Here is a 16,821-nt window from a genome sequence, read left to right as displayed (position 1 = left end):
CTCTCACATATCCCCACCAGCTGAGTCCCAGAGCAAAGTCCTGCCTGTCCCTGGTGCTCAGGCCACCCCTCTGCTTTGGAGCATGGAACCAGTTCTCTCTTTTACAGTGACCTTCATGCCATGACTGCTTAGTTTCTTTAAGTGCATGGTGAGAAGAGGGTTGCTGCTGTGTGAGAGTAAACTGATCTTGATTCCAAACCCACAGCTGTATCTTAGTGCTTTGCTTTGCAGATCTGCACAGCTTATCTCAGGTTTTAATTTGCTTTCTCCCCTCCTGTGTCCCAGCCATTAGGAAGTTACACCAAGGTAAGGTATAAGGGTTGAAAACAACCTCCTGAAATACTTATCCAGCTTCTGATACTTGTGCTCTTTCGAGTAAGCCACAGAGTTGAAGGCAGGTGTAACTGCCAAGTTAAGACAGTAAATGTAGCTAAATTCAAGTCACAGACTAAGTGACAAATGAAATACTCTCAGGCTTACAAATCTCTTAATACTTCAACAGTGATGAGATTTCCTTCACTAAAACTGCTAAAACTTCACTGGGGCTGTTGAGCCTGGAGAAGAGAAGCTGCGTGGAGACCTGAGAGCAGCTGCCAGTGTCTGAAGGGGGCTCCAAGGATGCTGGAGAGGAGCTCTTCATCAGGGACTGCAGTGATAGGACAAGGGGTGATGGGTTCAGACTGAAACAGGGGAAGTTCAGGTTGGAGATAAGGCAGAAGCTGTTCCCTGGGAGGGTGCTGAGGCACTGGAATGGGTTGCCCAGGGAGGTTGTGAATGCTCCATCCCTGGCAGTGCTCAAGGCCAGGTTGGACACAGGGGCTTGGAGCAGCTGCTCCAGTGGAAGGGGTCCCTGCCTGTAGCAGGGGTTGGAGCTGGGGGATCTTAAGGTCCTTTCCCACCCAAACTACTCTATGATTCTAAAACCATTTCCTAAGCAAGCTGTAAAATTCCACCTCCAGCCCTCACAGGGTTGTATGGAACAGGAATAAACAGGGATTTACTCTTACAAACAGCTTCTAATGTTGTGTTTCACAAAGTTTCTCCCTGATTACTCTTGGACTTTATCCAGGTTCAGGATCATGAAATGCTGCTGATTCATGGCAGGATTAGGATGTGCTGAGGAAGCATCACTGGGAATTTAGACTTGGTGTGAGCACGAGGGTAGCCTGGCTGATGGTATCAGCTTGTGTGTTCAGCACTGTGGGATGCAGGAATAGGCACTATGTTAAATTCCATTCTTGAGCTTTTTCATAGAATCACAGACTGGTTTCCTATAGCCCCTTTAGGCACTGGAGCTGCTCTCAGGTCTCCCCTTCAGGAGCCTTCTCTTGTCCAGGCTGCCCCAGCCCAGCTCTCTCAGCCTGGCTCCAGAGCAGAGCTGCTCCAGCTCTCACAACATCTCCGTGGCCTCCTCTGGACTCACTCCAACAGGATAATACAATGGCTTGGAGCAAGCTGCTCTAGTGGAAGGTGTCCCTGCCCATTGCAGGGGTTGGAAATGGATGAGCTTTAAGGTCCCTTCAACCCAAAGCACTCTGTGATTCCATGAGTTCTGAAAGCACAGGTACCCAGGTGTGTCTGTACAGCCGCAGAACAGAAGTGTTCTCATCCATAGCCTGGAGCAGAGGCATTAATGGAGACAGCTGCCATAGAAAGGAGATGGAGCACAGGAGGATAATACAACTGATCCAAAGGTCTTTCACCATTTTAGAGAGAGGAACAAGAAGATCATCTGTGTTTGTACTGACATTTGGATGAAAACATGCTTATACAATTGATGCTTCATCTATCCTGATGGCTGGTGCCATTATTGTCCCTTCCTTTACACATGTTCCAATGGGCAATCAAAAAGGGTTTCACTTTGTCAGTTTTTCCACTGCCATCACTCATAGTGTTAAATAACAGCTCCAGAGAAACAAAAGGCTGGAAGAGAAGGAAGTGAAAAGCTCATCCTTAGGTTTTACAAAGCAGTCCTCACCTATTCCAGCAGCCAGTTAAGTATCATCACTTCTCTTTGCAATCAAACTCCTTTATATCTCCCTGGAGCCTATTGCAAGAAGAGAATTGCAGGACCCTCCTCTGCAATTGAAGACCTTGCTTAAGAGCACAGGGTGTGAAGGTGATGCAATGAATAGAGACCAGGGCAAAAGTAAGAGCACTAATACCAGCAATTAATTCTGCAGCACTGATGAAGCCCTTTGCTAGCAGCTGGTTTGCCTTCAAACAGAAAGACCTTTGTGTGTGTCCCCTGGTTTTCACACCTGCACAAATACCTTGGTGGTTATATGCAATCTTACTGCATCAGCAGTGTGAAAATGCTTATTTAGAGGTATTACAGTACCAGAAGAATTCATTTATATGAGAACAAAAGGGGGGGAAGCACCTGAAACACTGCAAGCTTCATGAAAGCACAGTTGTACCGTAGTATGGGAAGCTAAACAAGGAGGATCAATCCAATCCCACATCATAGGTTGTATTGGATTGATTTAAATGTACTCTATAACAGAACAAAGCCCAGGGTCCACACCAACTTCTGTACATGACCTGCACAACCTCAACTCATCAGCCTCCTAATTGTAAAAAGCAAGTTTCAAAGCATTAGAAACATATTGTCTCATTTCTTGCAGCTCTGGAGGCACCAAAATAGCCAGTAAAACACATCTGTATAAACTGCATCAGGCAGAAGCTTCATTCAAGCTCTGAAATAGCTCAAGCTGTTTGAAAGAGTGACATGAAAAGGTAACACAGCTCATTTCCCTATTAAAACCCCAATAGTTGCTTAGAAATAAACTCACAGAATGGCTGAGGTTGAAAGGGAGCTCTGGAGATCAACGGATCTAACCCTGGTCCTAACAGCCACCTATACAGCACTAGTAATGCACTTCTAAATCCCTACAAATAACTCCCATAAAGTGGCCAACTAAGAACAACTCTTGAGGATGGACAGCTTAAACTGAAACAATGGGATGGGAGAAGAGGCAGCTCAAGTCTCCTACCATTATAAAGCCCTGCTATTATAAACACACAACCAAACCCTGCAATTTTTACCTTTTATTGATATGGAATTATTGCTGGAGTGCAGGAAATCAGCTCTGAAGCCAACAATCCCAGACTGGTTTGGGTTGGAAGGGACCTTAAAGCTCCTCCAGCTCCAACCCCTGCCACAGGCAGGGACCCCTTCCACTGGAGCAGCTGCTCCAAGCCCCTGTGTCCAACCTGGCCTTGAGCACTGCCAGGGATGGGGCAGCCACAGCTTCTCTGGGCACCCTGTGCCAGCGCCTCAGCACCCTCCCAGGGAACAGCTTCTGCCTCAGAGCTCAGCTCAGTCTCCCCTCTCTTGGGCAGGTTCAAGCCATTCCCCTTGGCCTGGCCCTCCAGGCCCTTGTCCCAAGCCCCTCTCCAGGTTCCCTGCAGCCCCTTTAGGCACTGGAGCTGCTCTGGGGTCTCCCCTTCAGGAGCCTTCTCTTGTCCAGGCTGCCCCAGCCCAGCTCTCTCAGCCTGGTTCCAGAGCAGAGCTGCTCCAGCCCTCACAGCAGCTCCATGGAAAGGAGCTATAGGAAGCAGAGAAACAGGGAAAGTTTAGGTTAGCTTTACAGAGGTACACACCATTCTAGTTTCATTCATGTTCTGTCACAGCCTGCAAACACTGGGTGAATTTGTTCAGCCTTCTCCTGTATCATTTTCTATCCATCTAACAGCAGCATGTGCAGGTTTACAGCATGTTTTCCTAACCAAAAGCCTAAAAACATGGGCACATCATCCTAGAAATTTGCTTTCCATAGAAGTTCCTTACAGAAGTGAAAATTGTATCATTGTTATACCTGATTATAGTTGCGTATTTTGATATAGATAGCGCATTATCCTTCTTCTCATAGAATCAATCAGGTTGGAAAAGACCTTTAAGATCATTAAGTCCAACCATTCCCCCAGCATTGCCAAGGCCATCCCTAAACCATGTCACTAAGAGCAAACCCATCTCCCCTCATGATCTTCCCTCCTGGCTGGCCCTCCCCTCATGACTTACCCCTCATGGTCATCCTTCCTCTCTGCCCATGGTTACCCCTTATGGGTGCCCCTCTCTCTCTCCCACCATCTGACATCCCTGATGCATCCCCAGCACTGGTGGGATCCTTCTTACCAAGAAGATGACTCTTCCATGAGCACACAGAATTCCTGCTCCCAATCCCACCTCCAACCACATTTACCAGGGACCATCACACTGATGCTCTGCTCTACCTTGATCAAACAGGAATTACCAGCAAACCCCAAACCCATTAAACCAACCCCAGGCAGAAAATGCCTTTCAAGACACTACTATAAAGAGACAGAACAGGATTTGATGGGAAAAGTGCAAGTTTCAAGCCAGGCTATTTGGATGGACAATCTAAAAGCAAACACAGATGTACTTGGCATCCTGAGCAGAAATACATCCAGGAAACCTGGGACCTCCCAAATTCTCATCCCTGAAAATATGTGACCAGCCCTTACTAAGTGTTCTTTGTAGTTTAAATTCCCTCTTTATGGGTTGTGAAGGTGAAAAAGAAAGGCTTCAAGCCACATTTGCACACAATCAGAGCTAAGAAAACCAGAGCTCAGGTCTCCAGCCTTCCTCCAACTCAATTAGGTTCTGTTTGCAACCAGGATGGAATCTGCTTTTCTTTGGGATGCAAGTATGACAAACTGCCCTTGAAATGGCAAAAAGCAGAACATTGGATGTATTGCCAGTGAAATGAACAGCAGTGGGAGTACATCAGGCAGAAAATACAGGGTAATAAATTAAGTCCATACACTCATCAAAACTATTTTGGTGACTGAAAGGAACGTTTTACATAGAGAAATTGAAATGCAAATCAATGTATGGGGTTTGTTCCTACATTGTACTTACCCTGGATGTCCAATCCCTGTGTGATATTCATGTTGATGATGATATCTGTGATGGTGATGGCCCTAACTTACCAAACCCTATTCTATGATATAACCATGGAATCCCAAACTGGTTTGGATGGAAGGGAGCTTAAAGCCCTTCCAGTTCCAACCCCTGCCATAGGCAGGGACACCTTCCACTAGAGCAGCTGATCCAAGCCCTACAGTTAATTCCTTTCAATAGACATGGATATTTCCCAACATAAAGCTCATTGAACAGACTGATCTCACTTCTAATGGGGAACACTGAAAATCCATCACCCAGTTGCTCAGATGCAACCAATGGATACAAACCTGAGAACACTACTACATGAATCTCTCCCAGTGTTTTACAGAATCACAGAATGCTTTGGGTTGGAAAGGACCTTGAAATCATCAAGTTCCAACCCCCTAGAAATAACAGTTTTGTTGAATTTCCCCAAAAATTCATTATTTGGTTGAAAACTTTCACCTTGGCAACAAATGTTGAATTACACTGAAATGTCACTGAGTGCTCTAGCAAACACTTGAGGAGGGTTTATTAGTTCAGTGGGAGAACCAATCCTGTCAGCAAGTGGAACACAACATCCTCAAGACACCCAGAGATGGGCTTGGGACAAGGGCCTGGAGGGCCAGGCCAAGGGGAATGGCTTGAACCTGCCCAAGAGAGGGGAGACTGAGCTGAGCTCTGAGGCAGAAGCTGTTCCCTGTGAGGGTGCTGAGGCGCTGGCACAGGGTGCCCAGAGAAGCTGTGGCTGCCCCATCCCTGGCAGTGCTCAAGGCCAGGTTGGACACAGGGGCTTGGAGCAGCTGCTCCAGTGGAAGGGGTCCCTGCCTGTGGCAGGGGTTGGGGCTGGAGGAGCTTTAAGGTCCCTTCAACCCAAACCAGTCTGGGGTTCTATGATTTCCCCACTATATAAGAGACAAATCCTAGTAACTTAGTTATACATTTACCAGAGGAGTAAGCCACACAAACACCAGCAGTACTCACTTCCTTAGCTCATGTTGACTTCTTTGCTTGTAGAATATATTTATCACATTAGCACCACATCTTTTACTACTTTGCAGCTACCACTTGGATCCTTCTCCTGCACTGGCCTCAGTAACCTCACATTTCCCTTCTCCCGTCTCTTCCTTGAGAGAAGAGGCAGGACTGGTTGATAAAAGGCCTTTTATCTATCTAAAACTGAACAAATCTCCTACTGTGTATATAAGCTCTTACACTGAATCATCATTCATGCTAGATTTGACTTAAACATTCTCTCTCTGTGGGGTTTTTTTAGCTGTCAACACGGTCTGGTTTGTAGAGGTCTGGTTGCAGGGTTGCAAAGGGGAAGAAGGAAGTATAGCTGTTAAAAATAGGTAAGAACATGTCCACTGTAGCCTTTCAAGCAAATCCTTTAAGACAAACAGCCTCAGTAGCCAAGAGGCACTGCCCAGTTTACCTGACATCCATCTAACACACTGCTAAGTGTCACATGAAGCACTGGGATCAGGACTGCTGAGAACTGGAGACCTTATCCTTAGTGAAATCAAGGTATAATAACCTGAGAGATGTGATAAGAAAGAACAGCTCAGAAACATCACTACCTATAATATAAGGAGGGATACAGAGTCCAAAACTGCTGTATAGAAGGTGGAATCAAACATTTCTTTATAGCCCCATAGAAGGAAGTAGTAAGACCTCCTATGCATTACCTTGGTCTGCCTAAGAGTCCAAACCCAGCTGAACTGCAGAAAACTTCCTCAGCTGAATTAGCCACCTGAACTCCAGGGTAAAACAAGGAATGAAACTCTACATCCCTTTATTTGTCCATGACTTCTTTAAACAAACCTTTCTTTATAAGCCCACTCTCCAGAGCATCCTTCTCAGGCAACGCAGTAATTGCTGGTTGTACCCTAAACTGTGGCCTTTGGATTGGAACGAAGATGCTCATTTGGTAAAGAAGCAGTGTTATGCTGGAATACAAACGATCTTACTTTAAATGTATGGCTCCAGAATAAATGCAAGCCTAAGGAAGCTCAGAAATGCAACAAGAAACCAGAAGAAGGCTAAAAGACAAATGGCTTTTGAACTTCTTACTGGGTGCTGTAAAATAGAAGGAAGGGATGTAGGTGATGCTCATCTGCCAAGTATTTGGCCTCTTTCCTAGAAGCTTTGGGGGTTTAAAACAAAGCACAATGTACATAAAGAGCACATGAGGGTGCTGAGGCGCTGGCACAGGGTGCCCAGAGAAGCTGTGGCTGCCCCATCCCTGGCAGTGCTCAAGGCCAGGTTGGACACAGGGGCTTGGAGCAGCTGCTCCAGTGGAAGGGGTCCCTGCCCATGGGCAAGGGTTGGAGCTGGAGGAGCTTTAATGGTCCCTTCCAACACAAACCCCTCTATGCTTATATGAACTCCACAGACTGAAGGATACACAGCCCAGCTCACTAAATCTTAAAGACTGAGTAAAAAATGAACTGCTTTTAAGACTAAAACTCTTCATCTGAAAGCAGAACCACTTACATGCATCAAAACTGCAGGCAGTGGATGCTTCTGAGTGCAGTAACTGGAAAGAAAAATAAGGGCTGAAAGCAGGCAAAGAGAAACTCACTTGCATCAGTGCAGCAAAACCTACAGTTTCTTTCTGAAGGGCCTTCTTTGTAGGAACAGTGTAAGTTGAAGCTTAGCAACCCCATTCGAAGGAACCCGATGTTTTCAGTGAAAATAGAAGCTGACAGTCCACCTCTGTTCTTAGGGCAATGTTATTTTAACCTAAAGAATTCCATAAAGCCTGCAGCAGATAGCTGTGCAGTTGCTAAAGGGCTGCCTTTGAACGTGCCTTTTCAATGGACATGTATTTCAGTTAAAGGCATTTTCATTTTGCACCTAAGAGAACATGTTGTCAGTGAGACAAGCCCTAAATCAGATACCTGGTACTTCCCTCCCCCCTGCTTTAAATGCTGCCATGGGTTTCTTGGAGAAAGAAGAACTACACTAAGAACTGAATGCAGAATCTACATGAAAAGAGAAGGGCACTGATAATATCGTTTGGAATGTCACAGGGAGACCCACAGCCTTTGTTCCAGGCCAAGGATATTATATTAAATGTTAAAGGGACATTTAACAGAGAGAATTCTAAAGAGCTTCTTGTTTGGGGGGAAAAAGGGAAACGTGCACTAAGGGGTTGAGCTGTGACAAGTGCAGAATGGTATCGATAATCCCATTAGAACACCTGATTTGTCCAACTTGTCTCTACAAGTTATTCTAAAATCCACAATAGTCTATTGAAGCATTTATGAAATGAGGCCGATCATGTCTTTGTAGCATTCAGGGCCACTGATTCTCCATGCTTTGTTGGAAAGAATGGGGTGAATAGCTCCTAAAGTCTTACACTTCATTTTCTTCAACCTCTGCTTGATATCCTGGTGTTCTGAATGGTGTTGGGCTATAGGAGAGGATAATACAAAGGTGGGATCAAGCAGGTGTTTGCTTTCTGGAAGCAGTAAGTTCTGCTGATGTATTATTCTTCAGCATCATGGCTTAAAGGACCAAGCCAGGTCATCAATATGCATGATCTCTGCATCAGGCAGTGGCTGGGAAGCTGTATGGATCCTCTCCTAGAAAAGGGAAGGGCTGCCAAGCTGAGATTTCAGGCAAACCAATAAAGCAGTGCAGGCTCCAGAGGTATCTGACATCATGTACACACATTCCATGCCAAAGAGGAGATTATTCAGGAAAATGAAAATGAATAAAGACATTTAAAGCAATTACTCATTAATGAATACATATTTATCATAATCCAGGTTGAAAATTGAGTTTTCCTCTTAGTTTTGTACCCTAAATGCATGAATTCAAACTGCTTTTGAGAGATGACCCCTTACTGATGTGATTCTCTGATCCAGCTCTGGGGCAGCAGCACAAGAGGGACCTGGAGCTGTTGGAGCACATCCAGAGGAGGCCATGGAGCTGCTGCGAGGGCTGGAGCAGCTCTGCTCTGGAGCCAGGCTGAGAGAGCTGGGCTGGGGCAGCCTGGACAAGAGAAGGCTCCTGAAGGGGAGAGCTGAGAGCAGCTCCAGTGCCTAAAGGGGCTGCAGGAAAGCTGGAGAGGGGCTTGGGACAAGGGCCTGGAGGGCCAGGCCAAGGGGAATGGCTTGAACCTGCCCAAGAGAGGGGAGACTGAGCTGAGCTCTGAGGCAGAAGCTGTTCCCTGGGAGGGTGCTGAGGCGCTGGCACAGGGTGCCCAGAGAAGCTGTGGCTGCCCCATCCCTGGCAGTGCTCAAGGCCAGGTTGGACACAGGGGCTTGGAGCAGCTGCTCCAGTGGAAGGGGTCCCTGCCCGTGGCAGGGGTTGGAGCTGGAGGAGCTTTAAGGTCCCTTCAACCCAACCCAGTCTGGGATCCTACAACTACTGAAGTTCTGTGCAATACTACTGATTAAATAGAATGAAGCTGGCTCCAAACTACTGACAGACCTTTGAGTAATGCCCATCGAGCCTCTGAAGCATCAGGGATCAGTCATGAAGCCAGTGGGAACCAGGCTGGATGTGGCTTTATAAAGAGATCTAAAACAGTGCACTAAAGACATTGAATATCTCAAGAGAAGGACTATATTGAGAGATCTCAGGGATATAAAGGGCTTTTCTAATGATTTTCTGCCTGCCTCTTAAACTAGACAGCAAAGCTAAAGCTGCCACCTGCAGACATGAGGAAGCTCATGGATGGAAAGGTTTTCCACTGGATTTCTCCTAATATTCCCTACAGATAGTTTACGAAGTCCACAAATCCAGAGCTGGATTTCAAAGGCATTCGCTGTCTGCAAACCAACTGCTATCAAGTACATCCAGATATAGCAATCATTCATCTCCCTGCCCAGCACGGAAATCTCTACATAGTCTACTCATTTACTACAAGAGGAAGTTTCTCTGCAGAGGAACCATGGAGTGAGAGCCAAGTTTCATCAAAGGAGAAGCCTGAGAAATAACCCCTTTCTGTATGTGTGCTTACTACCAACTCAATCAAATCCTTCCTCACATGATCTGCAACACAGAAGTCTCTTAATTCCCTACAAGATAAAGCCCTAAAAATACATCTTCCCCACCCTAAGGGCTTATTTAACTGATAGTTTGGACTGGTTGATTAAAGTCACTGGTTTCAGGCATAAATCAACCCCCAGACAAACATCTTCAGTATTAGAGGAATACTCTAGAGGGAGATTGGCCACAGCAGTAAATCTGATCTCCTCCTCCAAGGAAGAAAGAAGTCAGTCAGGTTCATGGGTTAACAAAACAGGCTATTGACCAGTCACCCTATGGCTGCCTTGTGTTTGTCACCAAGGCAGGGACCCACCCTTAAAGTCCACAATCTCTTCCTGCTCTCCCTGAGGCCACAGTAACCTTCTGTATGCTCCAGGCTGAAAAGAACGCCAGCTTTCTGTCCAGATGACAGGGAATGAACTAAGCACCAACCCAGGCTGGGGGAGATGGGATGGAGCCTGAGGAGCAGGACTTGGGGTGCTGGGCGAGGAGCAGCTCCCCATGACCCGGCTGCAGTGAGCACTGGAGCCCAGAACCCCCCCGTGTGCTGGGGGCACCCCCAGAGCATAAGCAGCAGCTCAGGGAGGGGATCCTGCCCCTCTGCTGTGCTCTGGGGAGACCTGAGAGCAGCTCCAGTGCCTAAAGGGGCTGCAGGAAAGCTGGAGAGGGGCTTGGGACAAGGGCCTGGAGGGCCAGGCCAAGGGGAATGGCTTGAACCTGCCCAAGAGAGGGGAGACTGAGCTGAGCTCTGAGGCAGAAGCTGTTCCCTGGGAGGGTGCTGAGGCGCTGGCACAGGGTGCCCAGAGAAGCTGTGGCTGCCCCATCCCTGGCAGTGCTCAAGGCCAGGTTGGACACAGGGGCTTGGAGCAGCTGCTCCAGTGGAAGGGGTCCCTGCCTGTGGCAGGGGTTGGGGCTGGAGGAGCTTAAGGTCCCTTCCAACCCAAACCAGGCTGGGATCCTATGATACGCTGCACTTCATTCACAGCTGCCAACAGGAATGTGTGGATACAAACTGTACCACCTTTTATTTCTCCATACTTTAAAGTGGTTTAAATGTATCACGTTTCTCATTGCAACAGACACCAACACCAGTGACCTGTCCACTCTCAGATCACAGATCAGATAGCTGCTTTTACTAAGCTCACACATCAACATTCATCTGACCACCTGAAAGGCAGGCAGGAAAAGAAATCATAGGTCAGTGGCTTTTTCCTTTCTTTCAGGTCAACAGGAACTCCTGCTTGCTCCTCAGCCCAATTCAAAGCTCTAATATAGTTCACAGAATGGACTTTCACTATTGGTTTTCTCAATGCCCTCAGGTGATGTACTACAGTTAGCAACTGATTAGCATGCACTGAAAAGGGAAGCATGTTTCACAGCTCAAGCTCTTTGGGGTGACTTGTGCACTCCTAGAGGGGGACCATGTTGATTGCCTGGAGTCATGTTTTACTCCAACACAATGAGAACCAAAGATGGACCAAAACCAAAGTATGACACAACAGGACATGGAATCATAGAATCCCAGACTGGTTTGGGTTAATGGAACCTTAAGCTCATCCAGTCCCAACCCCTGCCAGGGCAGGGACCCCTTCCACTGGAGCAGCTGCTCCAAGCCCCTGTGTCCAACCTGGCCTTGAGCACTGCCAGGGATGGGGCAGCCACAGCTTCTCTGGGCACCCTGTGCCAGCGCCTCAGCACCCTCCCAGGGAACAGCTTCTGCCTAAGAGCTGAGCTCAGTCTCCCCTGTGTGTGTTCCCAGTGGGGGACACAGACTGTGAATGGCTCCTGTTGTGTTCAGACTGTTAAGGAATAACACAGAGTACAGCAGAGGTGCAATTACAACCTGACACGAAACAACACCAGCATTTTACCTCCTTCACAAGTGCAGGAAAACAGTGTTTTATCAGGCAGCAGCAAAGCACATTCACTGAGTTGCTCTTTCAGCTAACAAAAGAGTATTCCTGCCTCCTGATTTCAGCCAGCTTATTAATCATGAGAACAGCTAATAATACTCCTATAAAACTGCAATTTAAATGCTATTAACTAGGAATCCTGCTAATGGGAAATGAAAGCCTGTTCAAACTCTCAATTCTGAATATTCAGGTGAGCCTCAAATGTCTATTTAATGATGCACTATTGAAAATACCATTGAAATTGCTTCATGCATATCCACAACAGGTCCAGAAAAGCCTTCACAAGTGAAGGGCTCATACATCAGATGCTTCTCCCATTTATACCATGGCACAGCCAAGAAAGCCAGTGAAGAAACCACCATAGCAGGTAATAAGCAATGAAACCAGCTTGAAGTCACTTCAACAGGTACAATATGGTGAAGAGATTGAGTAAAACCAACTGCCTTGGTAAAATGAGCCATAGCATAACTTACATACAGGTTCTGTGATACATCACATGCATTCAAGATACCTGAGTACATTATCAACACTGCCCCATGTATTTCATGAGCATTTGTATAGGTATTACTCCAAACAAAAGCACTTTGTGGAGCAAAACTTGGCACCAAGCAGTGAGCAGCAGAACACAACTTCTTTTACCCAACAAAGCATTCAGTTCTGGGCAATGGTTTTCACTATCCACCACTATTTATCTCTTGCACTTGCCAAAAAGCCCTAAGTAAGAATATTCTGAGCCCTCGGAGAGTGACAAGAGGCTTTTGGATAGAGTCTGTGAAAAGATGTTGAAATCTTGCTTCAGAAACCTCCAGTTTCCTTTAGAACAGGTTTAAAAGGAAGATTCCCCCATTGATGAATCTGACTTCACACTCCTTTTGTAGCACAATTCCTCTCCCCCCCCAAACCCAAGGCTCCATGTGGAATTCTATTACCATCTCCAACACAGAAATCCTTTTCACTGGCCCAAGGAGAAACATCCAACGTTGTTCCTGAACTGGGCACTTATCAGCAAAGCAAGGAAGCGAGCCCAAAGCCCTCATTCATAGAAGCAGGCATTGAAGGGATGTCAAATGATGCAGCTGGATTGCTGGAAAGCTGAGGGGGGGGTGGTTTAAATACAAGGATCTGAAAGCCTCAGTTGTTAAGACTGAGCCTTCTGAATCTGAGAATGTAATTATTTTTCCAGCTTATCCAGACTATTCCCTAACAGCAGCGACTGCTGCATATAAAACACTCCCGGTGTAGAATGGATAAATGTATCAAGAATGGATCTTACATTCAATGTCATTACAAAAAATCACTACAAAACTCACTAAAGAACACATACTTTTAATCAAAAGGATCAAGAGGCATCTATTGAGTCTGTCATTGAAGAATTGTTGCTCTGAATCAAATCAAGTGCCAATGGAATCGATAGATGCTGATGTCAAGCCATGTACAGTAGAGGAAGAGGAGCAGCAGTAACTGCAGATCCTCAGAGCACTATAGTCAGCATCTGGATTGAATTCAGTGCAAATTTGATGTGATTTACAGTGTTTTCAGCTGAGTTTGAGGGCTGAGACCCCCTGCAGGAGATGGAGGGCTAGAAAACACGTTCAGCACAGATACCAAAATCCTCTTCCATCATCTGACAGCAAAGTCAGGCCAGCAGCAACATTTGTTCTGGAGGTGATGCAGCACTAACAGGAGGCTTAACTCAACAAGCCACAAGCTACAGGTAGAGACACCCAAGCAACAGCTTCAGTTTTCAGTCACTTCTGCCCCTGCCCCAACACCAACAACTGTAACATCAGGCACATCCCCAGTTGTATTTATTGTGTATTGAGCTCCACAAGCTCCTTTGCTTCTATTTGATTCAACTTTTAATCTGTTTTAAAAGAAATTAATGTCTTTTTAAGCTGTTGGACTTGGACTTAAGCTCCAAGAGCCTTCCCTGGAAATGAAGGAGGCAGCTGTACCCTTATGAGATGCTTTCTAATTCTGGAAACAGGGAGGAGAAAACTCAATCCTCCCTCCTTTCTCCCATACAAATCAGAATTCATTCCACTCCCTATCACCAGCACGAGGCCAAAGCTGGCTGCTTTCATTGCAGATGAATGGGAAGCTGCTCCTCCTGAAGAATGGGAATGGAGATTTACATTGGCCCGAGGATGCCAGAACCCATTTCCTCTCCCTCCAATTGACCTGATCTTACTTTTTTACTCAGGTTTCACACTAACTTCTGAGAAAAGCTCAAAGAGGTCCCTGACTTTGTCACACTTTGAAAGAATAATATGAAAAATGGTTTCTGTACACAGGAACTTCCTCCAGTCAAAACAGCCATGAAAACACGGCACAGGCCTAAGTCCTGCATAGGCCAAACTGTCCGAATTGGAGCTTCAAGAGATGCTTTTATAGTGACTTACAGAAAGCATAAATGAAAAACCCTATAGACCTAATGAATAAATTACATTAAGAGAACAATATCAGAGATAATATAATTAGTCTAGAACCTACCTGTGCATATTCCTTCTCAATTGCTGCTCTTTTCTGGCTGAATGCTCTGAAAAAGAAGGAAAAAAGAAATCCATTAATATATAAATCAAAATACTAAAAATTCCATTATTTAATTAAAAAGATTTGGACTTGGGGTGCTGGGTGAGGAGCAGCTCCCCATGACCCAGCTTCAGTGAGTGCTTGAGCCCAGAACCCCCCCGTGTGCTGGGGGCACCCCCAGAGCATGAGCAGCAGCTCAGGGAGGGGATCCTGCCCCTCTGCTGTGCTCTGGCGAGACCTGAGAGCAGCTCCAGTGCCTAAAGGGGCTGCAGGAAAGCTGGAGAGGGGCTTGGGACAAGGAGGGCCAGGCCAAGGGGGGATGGATGAGCTTTAATATCCCTTCCAAAACAAATCACTTGTGATTCTATGATCTAATCACAGAATGTACTGGGCTTACACAGAACCTGGATATGGAGCTCTGTATTTCACCATGAGGGTTCACCCCCTCCTCATGCAAAACAAATTCCACTTAAATTAAGAGCATAACAACAAATATCACAAGCTGCAAGCCTGAGATATCCCCTAAAAACCTGCTACATTGAAAGGTTTACACTGGAGGAGAGAAGCAAAAGCATCCAACTGGCCTTACTGTACCACTACAAAACACCCTGCAAAGCAAATCCGCTTGCAAACCCAAGCAGGATCTTGGACCTGGCAGGACTGCAAGCTCCAGCATGAAGAACATGTCTTGTACAGTAGCACCTCCCTCAATTAGAAAGGTTTTGAGTTTGTTCTGTGCTTTAAATGGGGGTTTGGAATGAAAACTGGCAAAGCAGCACATCATGCGACTTATACAGCACTTGAATTGGTGTTTGATCTGTGTTTTGGTGAATTAATATAATGGTAAATCCTGAAGGAGCAGCAGGATGAGGCGCCGCAGCCCTTGAAGCCGGTGTTCTCCGCTGCTTTGTGACTGCATTTCCCTCCATTAGCCAAACACAAAGCTGGATTTAACCTCGGGACAGTTTAGACAGGAATCCTTTTATGACAGCTATAAATACATTACAAAACATGATGAAATATGAGGCTCAAGTCGACACATTTCCCAGGAGAAAATTCTTTGGAGCAGGGAACTAAAAACAAAAGGCTGACTAAGAAATGCATCATCATTCCTGAACTTGGGAATCCTGAACCCTTTCATGGGTATCCTGGTTTTATGGGCAAAGCTGGGATATTCTTAACCTTACTGTTGTTCCAGATGGAATTCCAAGTTTATTCATATAAGGAAACATTTGGTTCCACGAGCTAATAAAATGTTCTCTAACTGCTACTGGGAAGCTTGTAAGAATGAATTAGTGGCTCTGCAGGAAAGCAGGGATGGTATTTAGGGATTCTTTCAATTGGGAAGTATTAATATCTGCTATTGCAGCCCTTCATAAATTAAGCATTAGTGCAGAGCACAACAGAAGTGGACAAGCAAAAAAGAATCTTAGGTTTGTTTCTGTAAAGTGTGAGTGTGATATGGTTTAGTGTGAGGTGTCCCTGCCCATGGCAGGGGGGTTGGAACTAGATGATCTTGAGGTCCTTTCCAATCCTAACTATTCTATGATTCTATGAAAGTAGATCCTAAACATTATCCTGCAAAATATGAATTCCCTTTGCCACCCTAAAAATCATTTTTAAGCATTTAAAGACATTGCTTAAAAAGAGGGTGAGAAACAATAAATACAGTCATAGAATCCCAGAGTGGTTTGGGATGGAAGGGACCTTAAAGCTCCTCCAGCTCCAACCCCTGCCACGGGCAGGGACCCCTTCCACTGGAGCAGCTGCTCCAAGCCCCTGTGTCCAACCTGGCCTTGAGCACTGCCAGGGATGGGGCAGCCACAGCTTCTCTGGGCACCCTGTGCCAGCGCCTCAGCACCCTCCCAGGGAACAGCTTCGCCTTATCTCCAACCTGAACTTCCCCTGTTTCAGTCTGAACCCATCACCCCTTGTCCTATCACTGCAGTCCCTGATGAAGAGCCCCTCTCCAGCATCCTTGGAACCCCCTTCAGACACTGGAAGCTGCTCTGAGGTCTCCACGCAGCTTTGCTTCTCCAGGCTCAACAGCCCCAATGTTCTCAGCCTGTCAAGAGAATATTCAACAATATCTGGTGTCTGTAAGTTATAAGCATTTTCCATCTAAGTCTAATACTTGCCACAATCCTCATACTGCAGGAAAATCCTGACTTAAGTCTCCGAAACAAAGAAACCCAATAAAAACAAGCTTATTCTCACCATCAGGACAAAAAGCTGCCATGTAAAAGGAACTCTATTGTCAATCCAGAGGGTTATCAGGAACCTGTCTTTAACAGACCTTAGTGTTAGGGCAGCCTATGAGCCTGAAGGAAAAGTCACACTCAGAACTATTCCAATGGTTGCAACATACGTGATTTAACTCCAGCCACCCACAGCATCTCCTCACGCTGCTGCCTGCAGCTCCTTCCTTGGCTCACAGCTCCATGTGACTAGAATGAGCCT

At 46.1% G+C, this 16,821-nt stretch overlaps 1 protein-coding gene across 1 annotated transcript in view; it reads right to left on the bottom strand.

Annotated features, from left to right (window-relative positions):
• The window catches only part of FCHSD2 (FCH and double SH3 domains 2), a 139,154-nt gene that overhangs the window by 97,507 nt on the left and 24,826 nt on the right, over positions 1–16,821 (bottom strand). Inside the window, exon 3 of the mRNA XM_034060104.1 lies at positions 14,323–14,368. Coding sequence (XP_033915995.1) covers positions 14,323–14,368 — 46 coding nt within the window. The remainder of the gene's footprint in view (positions 1–14,322; positions 14,369–16,821) is intronic.

Source organism: Melopsittacus undulatus, chromosome 2 (assembly GCF_012275295.1).
Source record: "Melopsittacus undulatus isolate bMelUnd1 chromosome 2, bMelUnd1.mat.Z, whole genome shotgun sequence".
Classification (NCBI taxonomy): domain Eukaryota; kingdom Metazoa; phylum Chordata; class Aves; order Psittaciformes; family Psittaculidae; genus Melopsittacus; species Melopsittacus undulatus.
This window is presented reverse-complemented; position numbering and strand designations above follow the sequence as displayed.